The sequence below is a fragment of the Ornithorhynchus anatinus genome, chromosome 12 (genome assembly GCF_004115215.2).
Source record: "Ornithorhynchus anatinus isolate Pmale09 chromosome 12, mOrnAna1.pri.v4, whole genome shotgun sequence".
Taxonomy (NCBI): domain Eukaryota; kingdom Metazoa; phylum Chordata; class Mammalia; order Monotremata; family Ornithorhynchidae; genus Ornithorhynchus; species Ornithorhynchus anatinus.
The window spans coordinates 49,696,904-49,722,391 of record NC_041739.1 but is presented as its reverse complement, the minus strand read 5'-3'; the positions used below and the strand labels follow the sequence as shown (position 1 = coordinate 49,722,391).

The following is a 25,488-nucleotide window of genomic DNA, read 5'->3' as shown; positions in this document are numbered from 1 at the left end:
ACTCCCGGGCCCGGGTTCTTTCCACTAGGCCACGGCCGCCTCTCCGGCGGGAACGTTCCAACCGCAGCAGAAGGTAAAACGACCCCCCGCATTTGCGAATCTTGCAGGATGAAGGGCCCTGTTCCGGACACCCGGCGGGCTGGTAGAAGGGGAAACCGCTCCTCGAGGGTGGAAGGGGTGAAGAGGGCATAGCTGAAGTCATGAGCTAGGTTGGGTTCAAATGCAAGAGGCGCGCTCTCCCTTCCAGCCCAGATGGACCGGTGGTTTCCAGTCCTCTCGCGGATACAAAGCCACCACGATCGCGTGGGATATTTAGTCGCTCCGTGGGATATTTAGTCGCTCCTCGTAACCCTATTTCTCAGCCTCGGGGCCAGACGGCACGACGGAACGGAAAACCTCCTCCGACCCGCTCTCTTTCCTCGGCACCGACGGCCATGCGCCGGTAGGTCGGAGGAACGCGGTGCGAATCGACCGAGTGAGGTAAAAATCCTTTCAGAGTGGAGCGGAGGAAAGGAAAACCCTCCCCCAGAAATAGAGCGGCTCGTACAAAGGGAAAATTAAAAGAGCGGTATGAAGATGAAATCCTAATTCTTTGTAGGAACCGTCGCCTGGTATCGCTGGGTCCTCTGGCACTGTTTATCACATCTCCCCGCTCCAAAAGATGCTTCGGAACCTTAAATAAACAGCGACATCAAGAAGGATTTCCTCCCGACAGCCCCCCGTCTTTGCCGATCGCTTGGGTGGGGGGGTGGTCTCTGAACACCTCTTCTCTCCACCCCTGTCCCGGCTATCTCGGGTGGGGGTGGCTTTTAGGAAGACGGGGAGAAGCAAACTCAAAACCCCAAACCGTGCTCTCGACCCAAGCCCGGATCTCAAGACCACGGGCCGGATCTCGTCTTGCGTCCCCCTCCTCTTCCAGAACCAGCACCACCGAAAACATCCCTCAGGGTCCTTTCTATTTTGCATTTCTGGAAAACGTCACCCATCCGAGAGGGATCATGGAGCTGGGCGGGGGGGGGGGGGGTTGGCTATTTTTCTCCCGGAGATAAAGTCGAGGTGGACGGGCAGAGTCACTCCATCTCTGGGTGGGGGGGACACCCCCCGCCCTCCAGGACCATCCCGTTAGCCCTTTTGGGGACCAGATGGTGGGAAGGGAATGTAGCAGGAGGATTGGGCTGGGGGATGGGGCGAGGGGACAAACAGACACACACACACAAAACCCCCCTCCCCACCCCCAGCAGCCCCAGCTGGACCTAGCAGGAGGAGGAGGGGGAGGTTTGCAGGGGGATACGAGCCCCCCCCCCCCCAGTCCCAAGGGGCTCGAGCCACTGTTCCTCCCCGGCTCCAACGGACCGAGGTCTTGGGCCTCGGCCGCCCCCTTCCCCTCTGGCCCTCCCCGGCCCTCGGCTGGCCCTGGGGGGGCCAGAAGGAAGCCTCCGGAGGCCTGCCCGGTTTGGGGGAGAGGAGGGGGCTAACGCCTTGGGGGTTGGTGCAAAAGGGCGAACAATCCTCCGACCATCCGGCCCAGTCCGGCCCCAGGTTCGGTCCCAGCTCAGGACCAGTCCAGCCCCAGCTCCAGCTCCGGACCGGTCCGGTCCCAGTCCAGCCCCGGGCCCAGCCCCAGCTCAGAACCGGTCCGGCCCCAGGCCCAGCCCCAGTTCGGGACCAGTCCAGCCCCATTCCGGCCCGGCCCCGGTCCCAGCCCCAGCTCAGGACCGGTCCGGTCCCAGCCCCCAGGCCCAGCCCCAGGCCCAGCCCCAAGAGCGGCGAGAGGACTTACCCAGAAGATCACGTTGAAGCCAAATATGAAATATTTGATACAACAGCTGACTTCGGGCCCCTTGTAGTGTTTCCCAGACATCCTCCGGGGTCATCCACACGCTCTCCTGGCCGGCCGGAGTGTGACCTCCCGAGGGCCCCGGACACCCACCCGCCCACCCCCCGCACCCCCCGCTCACACCCCCACACACACACGGACACAGACACGCACAGACACACAGGGACTCCCAGCTCTGCACTGGGGGGGGGGGGGGGGAGGAGGAGCACGAGGAGGAGGAGGAGGAGCACGGGGGGATGGGGGTGGCAACCGGCCTCCTCCCCCCGCACGCCCCTCCTCCCTCCTGCGCACACACACACACACAAACACAAATACTCACAGACACACACACACACAGCTGCTCCAGCTCCCAACCGCCCTTCTGCAGCGCTGTCCTACGCCCGGGGTGGGGGACACACACACAGAGACGTCCCTCCCTCTGTCTTTGCCCCATCCCCGGGAAGGCTGCCGCCCACCCCCTTGCAGCCGGTCTCTGTAGCCGCTGCCCCTGACCAGGAGAGCTGGGAGGGGGGCGGCCTGAGTTGAGATGAGCCGTGGGAAAGTGGGAGACCACCCCCTTCCCTCTCCTTCCTTCTCCCCTCCCCAACCGCCCCCCCCCACCCACCCCAGATCCTCTTCCCTGGGTTTCTTGCCCTGCTCTCTGGGGAAGGGTCAGGGTCGTCCTCCTCCCCCTCCTCTAGAAGCTTAGCCCCCCGAGAGGGACCGGCCCGACTAGCACCTCTCCCCCAGGACCCTTCTCTGCCCCCTAAGAACAGTTACTCTGAGCCAAGCGTCGGGCAAAGTGTCATGCGGTCAGATCGAAACCATCCCCGTCCCCCCTTGCCCGGGGCTCTGCCCAAGCCCGTGGACACTTGTGCTCTGCACATAATAAGCGCTCGATCAATATAATTATATATATTCTATTAGAATATTATTGTATTATGAGAAGCAGCGTGGCTCGGTGGAAAGAGCCCGGGCTCGGGAGCCAGAGGTCATGGGTTCGAATCCCGGCTCTGCCCCTCGTCAGCTGTGTGACTGTGGGCGAGTCGCTTCGCTTCTCCGAGCCTCAGTTCCCTCATCTGGAAAATGGGGATTGACTGTGAGCCTGATTCCCCTGTATCTACCCCAGCGCTTAGAACGGTGCTCTGCACTTAGTAAGCGCTTAACAAATGCCAACATTATTATTATACTTGGATCAATGACTGGAGCCTCAATTCTGTTGCACTGGCCTCTCCCAATCGCTCAGCACACAGTAAGGGCTCGCAAAATACCATCGGTTGATTGAGGGGAGCTCTGCATCGCCGAGCGGACTTTCTTTGGGTTGGAAGGCTCAGAAACCCCCATCCTCAACTCTGTCCCAGGGGAATTTTTCCCTCTTTCCCGGAAGGCTGGGGGACAATCCCTGAGGGGGCTAGGGTGGCCCCTGGTCGCCACCATCCCAACTAGCCAGGGTCTCTGCCCCTTCCTCCTGGGAGAGATCTTGATCTCTTTCTCTCTCTCCCCTCTGTCTCTCTCTCCCCTCTGTCCCTCTTTCTCTTCCCTCTATTTTTCCTCTTTCCCTCTCCCCCTCTGTCTTTCCCTCCCCTCTTTTCTCCTTCCCTCTACTTCGCTTTCCCTCTGTTTTTTCTCAATGCCTCTCTTTCATTTCTCCATCCTCCATTTCCCTTCTTGCCCTTTCCAGCTTTCCACACCCTTCTCCCGGTCACTGCTCTAGCCACTGGACCATCCTCCCTTCCAGGTGGAAGGGTGGGGCTAAGATAGGGCAGAGGAAGGGGAAAGAGGGGGGAGAAGGTGATGCACACGGTGGAAGCAGCTGCTGCAACAGATCCTTTCGGTCGTTCATTCATTGCAGCTGAACCTCATCCATTCATTGGTTGGTTCTTTCGTTCATTTCAGCTGCTTTCTCCCCCATCCTGTCCCCGCTTCCCAATCCCCTCTATGAAACCACAGCTTCGCCGCAGAGTGTGTCGCACAAGTTGTGGGCGCGCCCAGCTCTAAGCGGCGTGGCTCAGTGGAAGGAGCGAGGGCTGGGTGGTCAGAGGACGTGGGTTCTAATCCCGCCTCTTATCGGCTGTGTGACTTTGGGCAAGTCACTTCACTTCTCTGTGCCTCGGTCACCTCGACTGTAAAATGGGCATTAAGACCGTGAGCCCCACGTGGGACGACCTGATCACCTTGTATCCTCTCCAGCGTTTAGAACAGTGCCGGGCACATAGTAAGCGCATAACAGATGCCATCATCATCAACATCTTTTTTCCGCAATGAGACCATCCTCCCCTTCTGGACTGAAGCTTGTCCTGAGCAGGGAACGTGTCTACCAACTCTGTTGCAGTGTACTCCCCCAGGCACTTAGCACAGTGCTCTGCACACAGTGTGTGCTCAATAAATACCACTGATCTACAGCCGGTCATTCAGGGGTCCCATCAGCGCAACCCCGCACCCACTGTCCCCATTGTTCACGCCACCTCCCGACCTGGTCGTATACTTCATTCATTCATTCGATTGTATTTATTGAGCGCTTACCGGGTACAGGGCACTGTACTAACTGCTTGGAAAGTATAATTTAGCAGTAAAGAGAGACAATCCCTGCCCATACTGGGTTTACAGTCTAGAAGGGGGGAGACAGACATCAAAACAAGTAAACAGGCATCAGAATAAAAAAATAGAATTATAGCTATATACACATCAAAACAAACAGGCATTAGTATAAATAAATAGAATTATTGCTATGTACACATCAAAACAAATAAACGGGCATTGATAGAAATAAATAGCATTCTAGATATGTACATGTATACACAAGTGCTGTGGGGCGGGGAGGGGGCGTTGAGCAACACTTGGGCTGGTATAGAAAGCCACGGCCTCCGGAGTTTTGGCAAATAAGGAGCTTCATTGAACTCAAACAGCTAATCGTGTGCAGAGCACTATACTAAGTGCTCGAGAGAGTCCGGTACATCAGAGTTGGTAGTCACATTCCCTTTCGTCAGTGAGCTTCAGTGGCCTATAATAGAGCAAGGGCCTGGGAGCCAAAAAATCTGGGTTCTAATCCACGTTCTGCCACTTGTCTGATATGTGACCTTCCGGCAAGTCACTTCACTTCTCTGTGCCTCAGTTCCCTCACCTGTAAAATGGGGATTAAGAGTGTGAGCCCCATGCGGGACAGGGACGGTGTCCAACCGGATTAACTTGTACCTACCCCGGTGCTTAGAAGAGCGTTTGGCACATAGCGAGCGCTTAACAAGTACCATAATGAGTATTTTGGTCCTTGTGTATCACCCAAGCATTTGGGTATTCGCGCTTACCCCCACGCTGTGGCACGCATATCCGTTTCTTTAATCTCTGCTTACTTCCCCTACCTGTAATTTGTTTTAGTGTCCGTCTCCCCGAATAGATCGGAAGCTCCTTGAGGGCAGGTATTGTGTCTCATAGTAACTGTACTGTACTCTCCCAAGTGCTCAGTACAGTGCTCTGTACTGTCGTTTGACTTTTCTCCCACCACATGTGTCTGCTTTGCTGTAATACAGTCTTTGTTTCTTCGTGTTTCTGTGTGTTTTTGTCCTATTTTTAATAATTGTCATACTTATTAAGCACTTCCTATGTGCCAGGCGCTGAACTAAGTGTTGGGGTGGATATAAGCAAATCGGGTCGGGCACAGTCCCTGCTCCACATGGGGCTCACAGTCTCAATCCTCATTTTACAGATGAGGTAACCGAGGCCCAGAGAAATGAAGTGACTTGCCCAAGGTCACACAGCAGACAAGTGGCAGAGCCGGGATTAGAATTTATGACGTTCTACCAGGCCCACTGCGCCATGCTGCTTCTCTGATTTTACAGTTTAATTGTTTCCCATTGAACTGTAAGCATCCTAAGGGGGTAGCCACCTCAAAGACAGGAACTAGGTCTATGAATATCAATATTACTAAATAAGTTATTAAGCGTTTACTCTCATCTGCCAAGAGCTGTGCAAATAATAATGTTGGTATTTGTTAAGCGCTTACTATGTGCCGAGCACTGTTCTAAGCGCTGGGGTAGACACGGGGGAATCAGTTTGTCCCACGTGGGGCTCACAGTCTTCATCCCCATTTTACAGATGAGGTAACTGAGGCACCGAGAAGTGAAGGGACTTGCCCAAAGTCACACAGCTGACGAGTGGCCGAGCCGGGATTCGAACCCATGACCTCTGACTCCAAAGCCCGTGCTCTTTCCACTGAGCCACGCTGCTTCTCATGCTGAGCGTATAAGATCGTCAAATCAGACAGCCATCCCTGTCTCACATAGAGTTCTCAGATTAAAAGAGAGGGGGGCCGGGTGTCTTATTCTCATTTTACGGATGAGGAAACTGAGCGGCAGAGAGGTTAAGTGACTTGCCCGAGGTCACTCGGCAGCTGGGATTAGGACTCAGATCTTTTGGCTTTCGGGTTTCATATTCTTTCAGTTAGGCCTTGCCGTCTCTTTGCATTCTATTGTTGCTCCCAAGATTCTAACACAGTGCCCTGTACAAAATAATAGCATCTGTTAAGCACTCACTATGGGTCCCGCTCTGTATAAAATTCATTCATTCATTCAATAGTATTTATTGAGCGCTTACTATGTGTAGAGCACTGTACTAAGCGCTTGGAACGCACAATTCGGCAACATACAGAGACAATCCCTGCCCACTGACGGGCTTACAGTCTAATCGGGGGAGACAGATGGACAAAAACAAGACAACTTAATCACGATAGATAGAATCAAGGGGATGTACACCTCATTAACAAAATAAATAGGGTAATAAATAATATATACAAATGAGCACAGTGCTGAGGGGAGCGGAAGGGAGAGGGGGAGGAGCGGAGGGAAAGGGGGGAAAGGGGGTTTAGCTGATGAGGGGAGGTGAAGGGGGGAAGGGGGAGGGTGCAGGGGGCCGGGCTAGTTACAAGATAATCAGGTCCCACATGGGACTCAGAGGAAGGAGAACTGGTATTGAATCCCCATTTCCCAGGTAAGGGAACTGAGGTGCAGAGAAGTGAAGTGACCTGCCCAAGATCACACGGGAGGCAAGTGGCAGAGCCAGGATTAGAACCCAGGTGCTCTGACTCCCAGGCCAGAGCTCTTTCCACTAGACTCCACCGCTTGCCCAAAGTAGGCACTAAATAGAGTGTTCTGCACCAAATAGGTGTTCAGTTCAGTGCACTGCACATACTAAATGCTTAATCAATATTGATAATAATGATGACTGAGGATGACTGTTTCTTCCCTTTCCTGTTGCTCTGCCCAAGGCCTAATTCAATCATCTGCCCACACCAATAATAACAATAACTCTGGCATTTGTTAAGCAGTTACTAAGTGCCAAGCACTGTCCTAAGCACTGGGGTGGATTCAAAGTAATCGGGTTGTCCCACGTGGGGCTCACGGTCTTAAGCAGCGTGGCTCAGTGGAAAGAGCCTGGGCTTTAGAGTCAGAGCTCATGAGTTCGAATCCCAGCTCTGCCACCTGTCAGCTGTGTGACTGTGGGCAAGTCACTTAACTTCTCTGTGCCTCAGTCACCTCATCTGTAAAATGAGGAAGAAGACTGTGAGCCCCATGTGGGACAACCTGATTCCCCTGTGTCTACCCCAGCGCTTAGAACAGTGCTCTGCACATAGTAAGCGCTTAACAAATACCAACATTATTATTATTATTAGCCCCCATTTTCCAGATGAGGTAACTGAGGCACAGAGAAGTGAAGCCACTTGCCCAAGGTCACACAGCAGACAAGTGGCAGAGACAGAATTAGAACCCCTGTCCTCTGACTCCCAAACCCGTGCTCTTGCCATTAGGCCATGCAGCTTCTCACTCATTAAGTACTGTTAATTTGATCAATAAAAGCAAAATCAATCGATGATTAGCTTGCAGGTCTCATTTTGCATTCAAAATGCGAAAGGCATGCTCTGGACTGTGCAAATACATGGTGTAAATTATTTTTTAAATACAATATTTTACTTGCACGTGAATAATAAGTACAACTAAGTTCAATATCTTCATCGAATTGCATTTCACAGCCCCCGCCCGGTGTCATTAATAACCTGTCATGTTTCTTCCAAGTCATCCGTTCCGGGGTGACATAATTAAGTTATTAGCATAAAGTATCCAGTAATGACCTATAACCGAAAGCTGAGCTCTTGGTTCATTTCAAGTCACTCGTAGCGCAGCATCAATAAAGCACTCAAAGAGATCCACCGACAATCTGAAACTGTGCATTTGAAAGCGCGGGTAACTCGACGGAAAACTAAAGCCGAAACGATAGCTTGGCATGAGAAACCACGTGGCCTAGCGGCTAGAGCCCGGGTCCAAATCCCGGCCCCGCCACTCGTCTCCCGTGTGACTCTGGGCGAGTCTCTTCAATCAATCAATCGTAATGAACTTCTCGGTGCCTCAGTTCCTGCATCTGTAAAATGGCGATTCGATCCTATTCCCTCCTCCCTAGACGGTGAGCCCTATATGGGACAAGGACTGTGTCCGACCCTAATGCAATCATCACATTTAATCCAAAATGGGGAGTGAAAACACACATTCTAGGAAAACTGTATATTTTGGGTGTCTACTGTGGGCAGAACACTATTCTAAATCACCTTAACACCGAAGAGCCACATGTGAGGAGAATCACATCACAGGAGAGACTGTAAACTCACTGTGGGGAGGGAAAAATATCCACCAACTCTATCACATCGTACTCTCCCAAGTGCTTAGTACAATGCTCGGCACACAGTAAGAGCTCAGTAGATGTGACTGATTGAAATAGGGGTGATTGAGGGAAAAGAGGAGTTTAATCCCCAAACTGAGACACGGAGTAGTTAAGTGACTTGCCCAGGGTCACACCAGAGATAGGCGTCACGATTAGAACCCAGCTCCTCTGACTCCCAGGCTTGGGCCCTTCCTCCTAGACCACCAGCATGAAGTACTGCTATCAAAAAATGAGTGGCTCTTTTTCAGCTTAAGCTCTGGAAGCAACCAGAGTCAAGGAGGCAAAAAGAAAAGAGCATGAGGGGATGAAAACATCAACTACAAGTGCCGCCTAGTCGATAGAGCAAGGGCTAGGGAGTCAAAAGGACCTGAGTTCTAATGCTGGCTTCACCACTTGACTGCTTTGTGACCTTGGGCAAGTCATTTAACTTCTCTGTGTCTCAGTTCCCTCGGCTGTAAAATGGAGATTAAGACTATGAGCCTCATGTGGGATCTTGACTGTGTCCAATCTGATGACCTTGTATGTGCCCCACAGTTTAGTTCGGTGCCTGGCACACAGTAAGGGCACAATAAATACCTTAAAATAAGCAAGAGTCGGCCTTTTTTGTGCATAATGTGGCCAAGACTTTCCCCTGCAGTACAGATTTTTTCAACTATAAAGTCCAAGGATATAGAATGATAAAAGTGTTTTTTGTGAAATGCATATTAGCTGTCAAACCCTATATTAAGCTGGGATAGATACAGGAAAATCAAATCATATACAGTCCCGTAGGGAGAGACGGCTTGATAATAATAATAATTATATTATTGTTATTACGTGTTTTTAAGCATTTACTATGCATCAAACACTGTGCTGAGCATTGGGGTAGATACTAACTCATCAGGTCCCACTTGGTACTCACAGTCTAAGCAGGAGGGAGAACAGGTATTGAATCCCCATTTTGAAGATGAGGGAACCGAGGCACAGAGAAATGAAGTGACTTGCCCAAAGTCGCACAGCAGACAAGTGGCGAAGCGAGGATTAGAACCCAGGTCCTCTGACTCTCAGGCCCGTGGTCTTTCCTCCAGGCCACATTGCTTCTCTAGTGGTACACAAGGTGTTCGGGTTAGCACACTTAAAGTAATATCAATCAATCAGTGGTATATCTCGAGTGCTTACTGTGTGCAGAGCACTGTACTAAGTGCTTGGGAGAGGACGATAGTAATAATTCTTTTTTTTAAGAGTTTGCTATTCATTCATTCGATCGTATTTATCGAGGGCTTACTGTGTGCAGAGCACTGTACTAAGTCCTTGGAAAGTACGATTCGACAACAAATAGAGACCATCCCTACCCAACAAGGGGCTCACACCAGGCACTGTCCTAAGCGCCGGGACAGAACAGATTCGGTAGATACAGTGACCTCAAGGAGCTTAGATTATCCTGGGGGAGAGGTTTCGGTTGTTTTCAGTCGGAGGGAGCAGGAGTGCAATTGGTAACAGCTAGAAAAGGGGAAAAAGGAAAAAATGATTAGAGTACAAACACGGAGAGATGCCCAAGTGCTCAAGGCAGCTGTTGGTGGGGTCGCATGACCAGGGTGGGGGAATGGTTGATTCATGGAAACTGGGCCCCTATCTCCCTTTCCCATACGGCAGATAACAACACCCAGCTCACTGTTTATCTTGGCCAAGGTGAAGTCACTGATTGGGAGCAAAGTTGGGAGGCTTTCCAACCCGAGGGCCCTTTTCTCCTTTGCCTTGCTGCTTTTGTTATCCTTTCTTTCCTGGCATCACCAAGAGATTTGTCATTTCCCCCATGGGGGAAAAACAATGGAATTCAGGCCAACGGGTGGAGCTCGGCCAGGAAAAAGCCAACGGAGGTGGTCAACGGAGTTGATCGGGAAGCAGGAGGATAGAAAGGGGGAGGGGAGAGGAGGGGGAAAAGAAAAATAGGAGGAGGAGAAGGAGGATGGAGGTGGAAGAGCAGAAGGAGGAGGATGAAAGAGAAGAGGAGTAGGAGGAGGAAAAAGAAGAGATCAGAAGAGGGAAAGGAGGAGGAGGAAAAGGGAGAAGAGGAGGAGGAGGAAAGGTAGAGGAGGGAAGCAAAGGGAAAGAGAAAGAGGAAGGAAGTAGGGAAGCACCCCCAGCTCCAGGAAGCCTTTTTTTTTATGGCATTTGTTGTTTACTATGTATCAAATACTGTTCTAAGCACTGGAGTAGATACAGTTGAGGTTGGACACAGTCCTGCCCTGCATGGGGCTCGCAATCTAAGTAGGAGGGAGAACTGAGGTACAGAGAAGTGATCTGCCCAAGGTCATACACTAAGCATTTGGCAGAGTTGGAATTAGAACCCAGGTCCTCCGACTAATTCCCAGGCCCATGCTCTTTCCATTAAGCCGTGCTGCTTCTCTGATTAACCATCCCATCTTTTCCAGAATGCTATTTTCCACTCCAGCAGTCTGATACACTTATCAATCAATCAATCGGTCACTAGTATTAATTGAGCATTTGCCATGTGCAGAGCACTGAGCTAGGTGCTTGGGAGAGCACTTTTTTTAATGGTATTTGTTAAGCACTTACTATGTGCCAGGCACCATGTTAAGCTCTGGGTAGATTCAAACTAATCATGTTGGACACAGTCCCCGTCCCACATGGGGCTCGCCGTCTTATTCCCCATTTGACAGATGAGGAACTGAAGCCCAGAGAAGTGAAGTAACTTGCCCAAGGTCACAGAGTAGATAAAAGGCAGAGCCGGGATTAGAACCCGAGTCCTCAGACTCCCAGGCCCGGCTCTATCCTCTAGATCACGTGACTTCTCCATTTGGTTGTGGATCGAGGACGCTAACGTAGATAGACAGAGGGGCTAGAGAGACCAGGCTAAGCCAGGCAGGAAAGCTAGGCATGCGGCGGATTTCCAATGCTGACGAGGTAAGCGACTGCCTCGGGCGTCCGGCTTAATTGAAAGAGCCTGGACTTGGGAGTCAGAGGAGGTGGGTTCTAATCCCAGCTCTTCCACTTGCCTGCTCTGTGACCTTGGGCAAGCCACTTGAGTTCTCTGGGCCTCAGTTACCTCATCTGTAAAAAGGGGTTGAAGACCGTGAGCCCCACGTGGGACAACCTTGTATCTACCCCAGTGCTTAGAATGGTGTTTCACACATAGTAAGCATTTAACAAATAACGTCATCATTATTATTATCCCATCGGGGCAAGGGCAGCAGGAGAGGGGCTACCATGCAGAGGGAAAGCCCCCAAAGATGTCAACTGTGATGTGGGTGGGAACCATGTCTACCAACTCTGTTATAATAATAATAATGGCATTTGTTAAGCGCTTTACTATGTGCCAAGCACTGTTCTAAGCGGTGGGAGGGTTACTTGGTAATCAGGTTATCCCACATGGGGCTCACAGTCTTAATCCTCATTTTCCAGATGAAGTAACTGAGGCACAGAGAAGTTAAGTGACTTGTCCAAGGTCACACAGCAAAGCGGCAGAGCCGGGATCAGAATCCATGACCTCTGACTCCCAAGCGTGTGCTCTTTCCACTGAATCTACCCTTCCAGGTGCTGAGTTCAGTGCTCTGCACACAGTAAACGCTCAATATTTTGTTAGGGTATCGGTTAAGCGTTTACTCTGTGCCAGGCATTGTACTAAGCACTGAGATGGATACAAGCAAATCAGGTTGGACACAGTCCCTGTCCCACATGGGGCTCACAGTTCCCGTCCCCTTGGCCCACATCTTCTCTGTGTCCCGGAACTCCTTCCCTTTTCTTGTACGACAGACTACCCCTCTCCCCGTGGCCTAGTGGCAAGAGCACAGGCTTGGGAGTCAGAGGACGTGGGTTCTAATCCCGGCTCCGCCGCTCGTCTTCTGTGTGACCTCGGGCAAGTCATTTAACTTCTCTGTGCTTCGGGTCCTTCACCTGTAATATGGGGATTAAGGCCGTGAGCTCCATCTCTGAACAGGGACTGTGTCCGGCCTGACTACCTTGTATCAACCCCGGTGCTTACGACGGCTCTTGGCACATAGTAAGCGCTAAACAGATGCCATAAAAAAAAAAGAAGCAGTGACACACGAGAAGGAAAAGGGGATGAGATGATCTGAGATGGAGGGTAGGGAAGGAGATGCTAAGGGGGAAGTCGTCTCAGACCTGCTCCCCGACTTCTCTCCCGCCCTCCCACCGCCTCCACCGCCCCCCAAATCCCCCGCTCCTGGGCTCTGTGGAGGCTACATATCATGGGATGAGGTGGTTTCAGGCCCAGCAGTAGGGAAGCAGCGTGGCTCAGTGGAAAGAGCCCGGGCTTGGGAGTCAGAGGTCATGGGTTCGAATCCCGGCTCCGCCATTTGTCAGCTGTGTGACTGTGGGCAAGTCACTTCACTTCCCTGTGCCTCAGTGACCTCATCTGTAAAATGGGGATTAAGACTGCGAGCCTCACGTGGGACAACCTGATTACCCTGTATCTCCCCCAGCGCTTAGAACAGTGCTCTGCACATAGTAAGCGCTTAACAAATACCAACATTAATTAATTTAAACCTAGCGGACGTATCAGTTCATTGTTAAAAAAAAATGACTAGACTAGAAATAGAACTTTCGAGTGAGTGCTTCCTTCGGTGGTCTGCGGGCAGAGAGCGCTCAATAAATACCACTGATGGCCTGATAGATCGATTGATTGAGCGGTGATATCTTCTTCCCAGAGGACCAGCTAGGGGGCGAGGAATGCCATCCCCACGACTTCCCTAGACTATGGAAAAGTTATCAGACCAAAGACCGGAGAGAGATGGGAGCGTGGTTTGGGGAATATTCAGGGAATCCTCCTAAATCCCATCCAAGGGCCAAAGGGCTTTGGGAGACACAGTGACCGGGGTCGGAAAGGGGCATTTCAATTCAATTCAATTCATTCGCATTTAAGGAGCGCTTACTGCGTGCTCAGCACTGTACTAAGCACTTGGGAGGGTACATCAGAACAATAAACAGTAACATTCCCTACCCACAGTGAGCTCACGGTCTAAAGCAGGGGGAGAAGACATAGGTAGGAGTAAATAAAATGACAGATATGTATATAAATGCTGCAGGACTGGAAAGGGGGAAGAGCAAAGGGGTAAATTAAACAGTAGATATTCATTCAATAGTATTTATTGAGCGCTTACTAGGTGCAGAACACTGTACTAAGCGCTTGGAATGTACAATTCGGCAACACATAGAGATAGTCCCTGCCCAATAACGGGCTCACAATCTAAACATGTACCTAAGTGCTTTGGGGCTGGGAGGGGGGAAGAGCAAAAGGAGCAAGTCAGGGCATTTCTCCACAGTCTGCCCAAACCCATCACATCACGCCCCCCTAGTCTATTCGATTAGACTCTCCCAAGCGCTTAGTATGGTAAACGCTCAATAAATTCCACTGATTGATTGATTGAGCGCTTACCGTGTGCAGAGCACTGAACTGAACGCTTGGGAAATGCAATATTTTCCCATCACCTTCTTAATAAAACAGGGCTATATAGGAAGTCTACTGTTGTACAATTTAGTCTAAACCATTGTGCTTGAAGATGTGAAAAGAGATCGAGAAACTGGAGCTAGAACTCATTTCCAGTTCTCCGAGACTCTTCCAATTCACTAGGCTCATTATTTTAAGCTTTGAGGGTTATCCAGGAGCTGCTGAATATTACAGTAACAGTAAATGTGGTATTTAAGCACTTATTATGTACCAGTCACTGTACTAAGCACTGGAGTAGATACGAGATCATCAGGTCCCACATGGGGCTTCACAGCTTAAGTAGCAGGGAAAACAGGCACTGAACCCCCATTTTGAAGATGAGGGAACTGAGGCACAGAGAGGTTAAGCGACTTGGCCAAGGTCATACGGTAGACAAGTGGAGGAGCTGAGATTCGAACCCAGGTCCTCTGATTCCCGGGCCCGTGCTCTTTCCACTAGGCCATGCTGCTTTACGTCCGTTCTCTGGAACAGACCCGCTCCAGGAGTCACCCAAATGATTTTGAATAGCTTTGCGGAGTGAGTACAGGGTCGTACTCTTCCAGGAGCCTAAAACAGTGCTTAGCACACAGTGAGCGCTCAGGAAATACCACTGATTGATAAGTCAACGATACGTGACGATAAGTCCGAAGAAGCTACGCGCCCACCTGCAACAGCGAAACACGATAGATAAACTGAGATTTTCACTGGTGATTCGGAACTTCCTCTCCATCCAAATTGCCGCCACGTTTGTCCAAACACTTATCCCATGCCACCCTGATTACTGCGTCAGGCCTTCCCAGACTGAGCTTCCCCTTTTCCCTCTGCTCCCTCTGCTCCCTCTCTGCCCCCCCCTTCACCTCCCCTCAGCTAAGCCCCCTTCCCCCCTTTCCCTCTGCTCCTCCCCCCCCTTCCCCTCCCCTCAGCACTGTGCTCGTCCGCTCTTTTGTATATATTTTTATTACCCTATTTATTTTGTTAATGGGGTGTACGTCCCCTTGATTCTATTTATCGTGATTATGTTGTCTTGTTTTTGTCCGTCTGCCTCCCCCGATTAGACTGTAAGCCCTTCATTGGGCAGGGATTGTCTCTATCTGTTGCCGAACCGTACATTCCAAGTGCTTAGTACAGTGCTCTGCACATAGTAAGCGCTCAATAAATGCTATTGAATTGAATACCTCGATTTCATCTATCTCGCCAACGACCTGCCTCCACAGCACTGACGTTTAGATCCATAATTTATTGATTATTGAATATATATATGCATCTCTGTCTCCCCTTTTAGACTGTAAGCTGGCCGTGGGCTGGGAACATGTCTACCAACTCTGTTCTATTGTACTCTCCCCAACGCTCTGCACACAATTTTGAAGGTGAAGAGAGTGGTAGTCTGTCAGATATGAAGAGGGAAGGCGTTGCAGGTCAGAGGCAGGATGTGGGCCTGAGGTCGGTGGTGAGACAGACGAGAGTGAGGTACGGTGAGTAGGTTGGCATTAGAGGAGCGAAGTGTGCGGGCTGCGAGGTGAGGTAGGAGGGGGCAAGGGGATCGAGTGCTTTAAAGCCGAGGGTGAGGCGTTTCCGTTTAACGTGGAGGTGGATGGGCAACCGCTGGAGGTTCTTGAGGAGGGGGAAACAGGGACTGAACATTTCGGTAGAAAAATGACCCGGGCAACGGAGTGAAGTCTGGCCTGGAGTGGGGAGAGACAGGAGGCTGGGAGGTCAGCAAGGAGGCTGATGCAGTCACCCGGGCGGGACAGGATAAGTGCTGGGATTATGGTGGCGCCAGTTTGAATGGGGAGGAAAGAGAGTGGATTTTAATGATGATGTGAAGGTTGAACCAAGAGCATTTGATAACAGATTGAATATGTAGGTCGAAGGAGAGAGCCGAGTCAAAGATAACGCCAAGGTTAATGGCTCGTGAGACGAGGAGGATGGTGGCGAAGCAGCGTGGCCTAGAGGATAGAGCACGGGCCTGGGAATCAGAAGGACCTGGGTTCTAATCCTGGCTCCGTCACTTGTCTGCTGTGTGACTTTGGGCAAACTCTGCACATAGTAAGCGCTCAGTGAATACAATTGAATGAATTTACTATCTCTGGGCCTTGGTTACCTGCTCTTTAAAATGGGGATTTAGACTATGAGCCCATGTGGGACAGGAACTGTGGCCAACCTGATTGCTTGTGACTAACCCAGCGCTTAGAACAGTGTTTAACACATAGTAAGCACTGTTGTCGGTGCTGTCTACGGGGATGGGAAGGTCAGGAGGAGTTATGGGGATTGGGTGGGAAGATAAAGGGGTTCAGTTATGGACGTATGAGATTTGAAGTGACGGAAGGACATCCAAGTAGAGATGTCCTGAGAGCAGGAGGAAATATGAGAATGCAGAGTGGGAGACAGATCAGGGCTGGAGATGGAGAATTGGAAATCATCCGCATAGAGGTCGTAGTTGAAGCCATGGGAACGAATGAGTTCTCCAAGGGAGTGGGTGTAGATGGAGGATAGAAGGGGATCCAGAACTGAGACTTGAGGGACCCCCACAGTTAGGGGGTGGGAGGCAGAGGAGGAGCTAGCGAAGGAGACTGAGAATGCGTGGCCACAGAGATAGGAGGAGAACCAGGAGAGGACGGCGTCAGCGAAGCCAAGTTTGGATAACGTTTCCAGGAGAAGGGGGTGGTTCACAGTGCCGAAGGCAGCTGAGAGGTCGAGGAAGATTAGGGTGGAACAGAGGCCGTTGGGTTTGGCAAGAGGGAGATCACCGGAGACCTCTGAGAGGGTGGTTTCTGTGGAGCGAAGGGAACGGAAGCCAGATTGGAGAGGGGCCAGGAGAGAACTGGAGGAGAGCAATTGGAGATAGAGGGTGTAGACGACTCGCTCAAGGAGTTTGTAAAGGAAGGGTAAGAGGGAGATGGGGCGATAGCTGGTGGGAGCCGAGGGGGTCAAGGGTGGGGTTTTTTAGGCTAGGGGAGATATGGGCATGTTTGAAAGCAATGGGGAAGTAGCCATTGGAGAGCGAACGGTTGAAGATGGAGGTTAAGGAGGGAGGGAGGGGACACTTGTTTTGTTAAGGTGTGAAGGGATGGGGTCGGATGTGCAGGAGGAGGGGGTGGATTTTGAGAGGAGGCAGGAGATCTCCTCTTGAGATACTGCTGGGAAGGGAGGGACAGCTGAAGAAAGGGCAGGAGGAGGGAGGGACTGGAGAGGGGCAGGGGAGATCTGGGGGAGCTCACACCTAATGGTTTCAATTTTCTCAATAAAATAGGCAACCAGGTCAAGAGACTATGGGGATGCTGCCGCACAGGAAGGTCCGGGAAGGATTTAGAAGTCTGAAACAACTGGTGAGGCCTTGAGCTTAGGAGTCAATAAAGATGGAGAAATAATGGGGAAATAATCAAATACCATTGATGGTGAAAACGATGAAGTGGACTGAAAAAGCAACAAACCTTCCTTCTAGTGGCAAAAACGGGGCTGTGTCCGTGGTGTGGAACAGAGTGCCTGGAGTATATTAATAATGATGGTATTTGTTAAGCGCCTACTGTGCTAAGCGCAGTTCTAAGCACTGGGGTAGATACCAGATAATCAGGTTGTCCCACGTGGGGCTCAAAGTCTTAATCTCCATTTTACAGATGAGGTAACTGAGGCACAGAGAAGTGAAGTGACTTGCCTAAAGTCACACAGCTAACAAGTGGCGGAGTCAGAATTAAAACCCAAGACCTCTGACTCCCAATCCCGGGCTCTTGCCACTAAGCCACGCTGCATAGTGGAGAAGCAGCACAGCCTAGTGGAAAGAGCATAGGCCTAGGAGTCAGAGGACTGGGTTCTAATCCTGCCGCTCTTCTGCTGTGTCACCTCAGCCAAGTCATTTAACTTCTCTGGGTCTGTTACCTCATCTGTAAATGTGGGCAGGGGATGTGACTACCAACTCCCTTATATTGCTATATTGTATTCTCCCAACTGTTTAGTACAGTACAATATGATTGATTGATTAGCAGGGAATTAAGCTAATTCTGTTGTAATGTACCCTCCCAAGTGCTTAGTACAGTGCTCTGCACATAGTAAGTGCTCAATAAATATGATGAAGACTGTGATTGATCTCTCCCCGCTTGCAGATTGGAAGCCCATTGTGGGCAGGGATTGTCTCTGTTGCTGAATTGTACTTCCCAAGGGTTTAGTACAATGCCCTGCACACAGTGAGCACTCAATAAATACGACTGACTGACTGAATGAAGGAATGATTAAGTATTGATATGATTAAGACTGTGAGCTCCATGTAGGACTGTGTCCAATCTGATTAGCTTGGATCTTCCCCAGTGTCTAGTACACTGCCTGGCACATAGTAAGTTATTAATAAATACAAGTTAAGGAGTTGTGGCCTAGTGGAAAGAGCACAGGACGGGCGGTCTAAAGACCTCAGTTTCTTATCCCAGTTTTGCCCCTGGCCCACTCTGTGACTTTGGGCGAGCATAGAACTTCTCCGTGTATCAAATTCCTCATTTACAAAATGAGAATTAAATACTCCTTCTCCCTCCCACTTATACTGTAAGCCGGGCGAAGGACAGAGTCTGTGTCTGATTGACTCCAGTGCTCGAAAAAGCCAAACAAATGCCACAGTTATTATTGTCTGGGCAAGCAGATATTCCTACTTTTTTTTTTTTTAAGAAGGAAGACCCACTCTTCGGGATTAGCTTTGACCTTCCTCAAAGCTAGCAACTTCTCGGGAAAAAAATGTGCGAAGCAGAGCTGGTGAGAGAGGATAGAGGAGGGTCACCATGGGAACGGGTCCTGTCGGGGGGCTCTGGATAGAGGGGTGGGGTTGAACCCAGCTGGCTCCTCTGTTTATCGGAGAAGCTGAGGGGCTGCCAGCCCACCCAAATCTGACTCTTTCAGTCCTTCTCTAAACCCTCCACTTGTGGGTTCCATGTTTCTGGCCCTCAGTCGATCACATTTATTCATTCAATCATATTTTAAGCTTTTACTGTCCGCACTCTTAGTAAGAAGAGGGACGGGTAGTGAATCCCCCTTGTACCGATGTGGAAACTGAGGCCCAAGGAAGGGAAGTGACTCGCCCAAGGTCACAGAGCAGGCAAGCGGCGGAGCCGGGATGAGAATCCAGGTCCTCTGACTCCCAGGCCCGCTCTCTTTCCACTAGACCCCGCTGCTTCTCTCCACAGCCAGGCAGGGTTTGGGCATCTGAATAATTGGGAAAATCAAGAGATGAGGCCACTCCTCAAGCACAAGCTCTTGACCTGTAATTCTACCGCAAACATCTTGCTCACCCCAGAGCCCCCAAATCTCAGGTGGAGGCCCAGTCAAATCGATCACCCAGCTGGCGGTATTTACTGACTGCTCACCGTGGGCAGAGCACCGTACTGAACGCATGGGAGACCACAGTGCAACAGAGTTGGTAGACGTGCCCTCTCCCCTGATGCTTATTTTGCCCAACTTCCATTCAATCCACAATTCTGTTCTCCCGAGGCTCTGTGGAATCTCGTTTAGGCTTTCCATGTTCTCTCTCCTTCCGGTCCGCTCGGCTAGAAAATCCAGCCGTAGGCACTGGAGCTACGGAAGAGCAGTTGTGTAGGGTAAGGGGGTGTGCTTGCGTGTGTGTGTGTTTTGTGGAGGAAGTGCTCAAACAGAACCGGGTGCTTTTTTCCACCGCTCTGTGTCACTTTGGGCTCAAAGAGCATGTTTGTTACAGCACCTGGCTCCATGGCGACGGGCGCTTTATAAATACCTCGACGTTGCCCCGTTAAATTCACCAAAGCGTAAGAAATCTTTTGTTCACGCTAGAACATTCGAACGTCAGCAGACCCGAAAAGCGGTTGTGCTCGATGACACTGGGCGGACCCCTCCGGCTCCGCTAAAGTCATCCCGCCTCCGCCACTTGCCTGCTGTGTGACCTCGGGCAAGTCACTTCGCTTCTCTGGGCCTCAGTTCCCTCGCCTCTAAAATGGAGATTGAGACCGTGAGCCCCATGTGGGACAGGGACTGTATACAACCTGATTTTCTCAAATCTACCCCAGGGCTTAGTACAGTGCTCAGCTCATAGGAAGTGCATAACAAATATCACAATTATAAATATTATTATTACCGTTAAGAAGCAGAAACCAAATATTTCACCGAGAACGAATTTCCTTTGCACCTCGGCAAAGCAGAGACAGAGTTCTGACACAAGCTCCTTGGCTGTGTCTTTTTCCACGGAAAAAAAATTCCCTATCCCTGTTCTGACATGCTAAAATGCTCATCTTTCTTTTCCCTGGCTTTCTAGCACTGACCCTTGTTTGGTGGGAATGAGAGGTTTAAGGGAACTTAGAGAGAAAACTCTCCCTTCCCTCAATCTTTTTCTGCCAGGCGCTTCCAGTTTGAAATACCTGTTGGTGCTCGCATAACCGCCCAGCTCATTTTAATAATTTTGGCCACTCCGAGAAGCAGCGTGGCTTAATGGAAAGACCCCGAGTTTGGGAGTCAGAGGACATGGGTTCTAATCCCGGCTCCGCCATTTGTCCGCTGTGTGACCTTGGGCAAGTCGCTTAACTTCTCTGGGCCTCCGTTCCCTCATCTGCAAAATGGGGACTAAAAGTGTGAGCCCCACGGGGGACAACCTGGTTACCTTGCAACTCCCCCAGCGCTTAGAACAGTGCTCGGCACATAGTAAGCACTTAACAAATACCATAATTATTATGACTACTTGGGGGATTAAGGTCTGGCGATAAGAAAAGCGGGATTAAAAAAAGAGAGAAGGGAAGCAGGGAGAAAGAAAAGAGAGAGGAAAGCAAAAACCGTCACCTGAAATTGCGTCTCATTTCTCTTGCAGTCTCCCAGGTGTTCTGTAATAATAATAATGTTGGTATTTGTTAAGCACTTACTATGTGCAGATCACTGTTCTAAGCGCCGGGGGAGATACAGGGGAATCAGGTTGTCCCACGTGAGGCTCACAGTTAGTCCCCATTTTCCAGATGAGGGACCTGAGGCCCAGAGAAGTGAAGTGACTCGCCCACAGTCACACAGCTGACGAGTGGCCGAGGCGGGATTCGAACCCATGACCTCTGACTCCCAAGTCCGGGCTCTTTCCACCGAGCCACGCTGCTTCTCTATATAAAAGGCGTTGTCAACCAACATGTCAATTCAACATTACGCAGTTCACCACCTCCTCTTGCTGGGTTGTCTGGACTCCCCCAACCCTTTCCCCCCTCACCCCTGGGAATCTTGATTAATTAACCCCCTTCACCTGTTTTGTCCAGTGCTCATTCTCCCCCCGACCCCCTCCAGCTACGGCCGCTTCCACCGCTGTGGAAGCGAAAAAAGAACCTTTGATTTCCACCTCAAAAATCCAGCTGGGACGATTATGTGGTAGTAGTATTTGGGAGAGGAAAGCCGTATGCCAAAGCGAAAAGGGGAAAAAAGCATCACATCTCTGACCATCACGGTGTGACCATTTTTAATTGCATTTTTTCTAAATGAGCTGCAACTGACTTCATGATTTGGGTATTTGTTAAGTGTTTACTTAGGTGTCAATAATAATAATAATAATGTTGGTATTTGTTAAGCGCTTATTATGTGCAGAGCACTGTTCTAAGCACTGGGGTAGCTACGGGGTCATCAGATTGTCCCACGTGAGGCTCACGGTTAATCCCCATTTTACAGATGAGGGAACTGAGGCACAGAGAAGTGAAGTGACTTGCCCACAGTCACACAGCCGACAAGCGGCAGAGTCGGGATTAGAACCCATGACCTCTGACTCCCAAGCCCGGACTCTTTCCACTGAGCCGTGCCGCGGTGCTGAGCACTGGGGTAGACAGGAGCTAATCAGGTCCCGCGTGGGCTCACAGGCTAAGTAGGAGGAAGGAGAGGTATTGAATTCCCATCCTGCAGATGAGGGAACTGAGGCATAGAGAACAATAATAATCGCTATGACTGTGTTGTACTTGCTAAAGATTTACCATGTGCCAAGCACTGTTCTAAACCCTGAGGAAAATACAAGTTAATCGGGTCGTACACACTCCCTCTGTCCCACAAGGGGCTCACGGCCCAAGTAGGAGGGTGCAGGCTACAATCCCCATTTTACAGATGAGTCAGCTGAGGCCCAGACAAGTGACTTGCCCAAGGTCACATCTAGCAGACCAGTGGCAGAACTAGGATTAGAACCCAGGTCCTCTGACTCCCAGGCCCCGGGCTCTTTCCACTGAGCCACGCAGCTTCTGCATAATTCCTGTCTCTCGCTACTCTCAATCAATCGATCGTATTTACTGGGCATTTACTCTGTGCTACGCACTGTGCTAAGCACTTGGGAGAGTGCAATAGCAGAGTCTCCTTTCCAGCCATTAAAAATGCCCCAGTTAGTCACTGGTGCCTTGGTCACATCACCTTAGCAGCGTGGCTCAGGGAATAGAGCCCGGGCTTGGGAGTCAGAGGACCTGGGTTCTAATCCCCGCTCTGCCACGTGTCTGCTGTGGGACCTCGGGCAGGCCACTTACTTCTCTGTGCCTCAGTTCCCTCATCTGTAAAATGGGGATTAAGACCGTGAGCCCCACACGGGACAACCTGATGACCTTGCAACTACCCCAGTGCTTAGAACGGTTCTTGGCACAGAGTAAGCACTTAACAAATACCATCATTATTATTCTCCTCTCCCCTCCAACTTTCCCTTCCTTCTCATGTGTAACTGGAGGGCCCGTACACACCCACACCCACACACACACCTGCCCTTCCCACCCCCCCTCAAGCCCCGGATCAATTAATCAATGGTATTTACTGAGCACTTTCTATGTGGAGAACACTGTAATAACAATTATAATAAGTGGGGTATTTGTTAAGCACTTACTACACGTCAGGCACTGTACTAAGCGCTGGGGTGGATGCCAGCAAATCAGATTGGACACAGTCCCTGTCCCACGTGGGGCTACCGGTCTCAATCGCCATTTTACAGACGAGGCAACTGAGGCACAGAGAAATTCACTCATTCATCCAATCGTATTTACTGAGTGCTGACTGCGCGTAGGGCACCGTATTAAGCCCCACCCAGGGTCACCCAACGGACAAGTGGCAGAGCCGGGATTAGAACCCGTGACGTTCCGACTCCCAGGCCCAGGCTCGATCCACTACGCTATGCTGCTTGGACTGAGCGCTTGGGAGAGTCCAGTACGACAGAATTAACAGACCGGTTCCCTGCCCATAATGAGCTGACAGTCCAGAGGAGCCTCCATTTTGTGGGGTGGGAAGGCTGGGAGACCCCGTTCCTAGCCCCACGGGGGATGGAGTGCAGAGGTGGCCCTCCCCGCCTCACCCACCCACCCCCGCCCCATCCTCGTCCACCCTTAACGCGGTCGGTAATAATAATCGTAGCATTTCTTAAGCTACCAAGCACTGGGCTAAGCGCCGGGGTAGATAGGGACACACACCCCCTGCCCCACAAGGGGCTCACAATCTAAGTAGGAGGGAAAAGGGGAATTTAATCCCCATTGGACGGATGAGGATAAGGATGCTCAGAGAAGATAGGTGACTTGCCAAAGGGCATCCAGCAGGCAAGGGGCAGAGCGGGGATTCGAACTCAGGACTCACTCCTGCGTCCCGGGTAGTGCCACCTCTTTGCCTAGAGATGTCTGCAGATGGTTCTGCCACTCCATCCCCCCCGGGGCTACGAGGGGGCAGATCTTTCCAAACCTCCTTCTGCCGCTTACTGCGTCTTTTTTGGGCTGAAGGTTTGGTTCTCAATCGATCGTATCTATTGAGGACTTATTGGGTGCGGAGCACCGTACTAAGTCCTTGGGAGAGTACTGTATATATTTTCATTACCCTATTCATTTTGTTAATGAAATGTACGTCGCCTCGATTCTATTTAGTCGCCATCGGTTTTTACGAGATGTCCTTCCCCTCGACTCTATTTATCGCCGTCGTTCTCGTCCGTCCGTCTCCCCCGATTAGACCGTGAGCCCGTCAAACGGCAGGGACCGTCTCTATCTGTTGCCGACTTGTTCATTCCAAGCGCTTGGTCCGGTGCTCTGCACATAGTAAGCGCTCAATAAATACTATAGAATGAATGAATGAATGAAAGAGTACAGTATGACAGAGTTGGTGGACACATTCACTGCCCACAAGGAGCTTACAGTCTAGAGGGGGAGACAGACATGAATATAAAGAAAAAGATTACGGATATGGACATCAACGCTGGGGCTGAGGGAAGGGGTGAATTCAGGGCACGGATCGAAGGGCAAAGGTGAAGCAGGAGGGAGCGGGAGCAGCGTGGCTTAGTGGAAAGAACTCGAGGCTTTAGAGTCAGAGAACGTGGGTTCTAACCCCGGCTCCGCCGCTTGTCGGCTGTGTGACTGTGGGCAAGTCACTTGACCTCTCTGGGCCTCAGTTACCTCTTCTGGAAAATGGGGATGAAGACTGTGAGCCTCACGTGGGACAACCTGATGACCCTGTGTCTCCCCCAGCGTTTAGAACAGTGCTCTGCACAGAGTAAGCGCTTAACAAATGCCAACATTTATTTTGTTTGGGCCTCAGTATACTCATCTGTCAAAGGGGGATTAAAACTGTGAGCCCCAAGTGAGACTACCTGATTACCTTGTATCTACCACAGTGCTATGTAAGCGCACATAGTAAGCGCTTAACAAATACCATAATAATAATTATAATAATAAAAAAGAGGAAACGAGGGTTTAGTTGGGAATTATTGATGGGGGTTCTTGATGTTTATTGAGTATCAGCTGCGGGCCTGGAGGGTGGGGGTTGTTCCTTCAGAAGCACTCACTAATGGACAGGCAATAACAATAATGTTGGTATTTGTTAAGCGCTTACTATGTGCAGAGCACTGTTCTAAGCGCTGGGGTAGATACAGGGTAATGAGGTTGTCCCACGTGAGGTTCACAGTCTTCCTCCCCCTTTCACAGATGAGGGAACTGAGGCAGAGAAGTGAAGTGACTTGCCCACAGTGACACTTACACAGCTGACAAGTGGCAGATAAGGAACTTTAATACTCTAGGGGTAGGGGTTCGGGTCACGAAACTCCCACAGAAGAACAGATTCCGGGTCTCTCTGCCCTCATCTTGTTTTATGCCATCGAGTCATCTCCGCCCCACAGCCACTCCACGGACACATCGCTTCCAGAAGGGCCCGCTCTCCCTCTGTAATCGCTCCGGTGGTGGATCCAGAGAGTTTTTTTGGGAAAGATAGAGGAACGGTTCACCGTCGCCGCCTTCCACACGGTAAATTGGAGTCTCTGCCCTCGCCCCTCTCCCATCCCTCTGCTGCCCAACACAGTTCCTTTATCTGTCCACTCTGCATAAAAGGTCTTTCTCCCAGGCAGAAGCTCCGGACTTGTTAATTATTAATGATCTTATTGTGAAAGTCCTAATAGCAATCTCTTCCTTAACCCTCCCACTCTGTTTTCCCCAGAAGAGCTTCAGAGGATTCCCAGATCTGTAAAGTCAACCCAACTCTTTCCCCACCGCTGACAGTACGGACCTAACAATAATAATAATGATATTGGTATCTGTTAAGCGCTTACTATGTGCGGAGCACTGTTCTAAGCGCTGGG

At 50.6% G+C, this 25,488-nt stretch overlaps 1 protein-coding gene across 2 annotated transcripts in view; it reads right to left on the bottom strand.

Annotated features, from left to right (window-relative positions):
• The window catches only part of TSPAN5 (tetraspanin 5), an 82,852-nt gene extending 80,924 nt beyond the window's left edge, over nt 1–1,928 (bottom strand). For both annotated transcript variants that reach the window (XM_029077126.2, XM_029077129.2), the window contains exon 1: nt 1,781–1,928. In XM_029077126.2, coding sequence (XP_028932959.1) covers nt 1,781–1,861 — 81 coding nt within the window. In that variant the 5' untranslated portion in view covers nt 1,862–1,928. The remainder of the gene's footprint in view (nt 1–1,780) is intronic.
• Nucleotides 1,929–25,488: the final 23,560 nt, after the last annotated feature.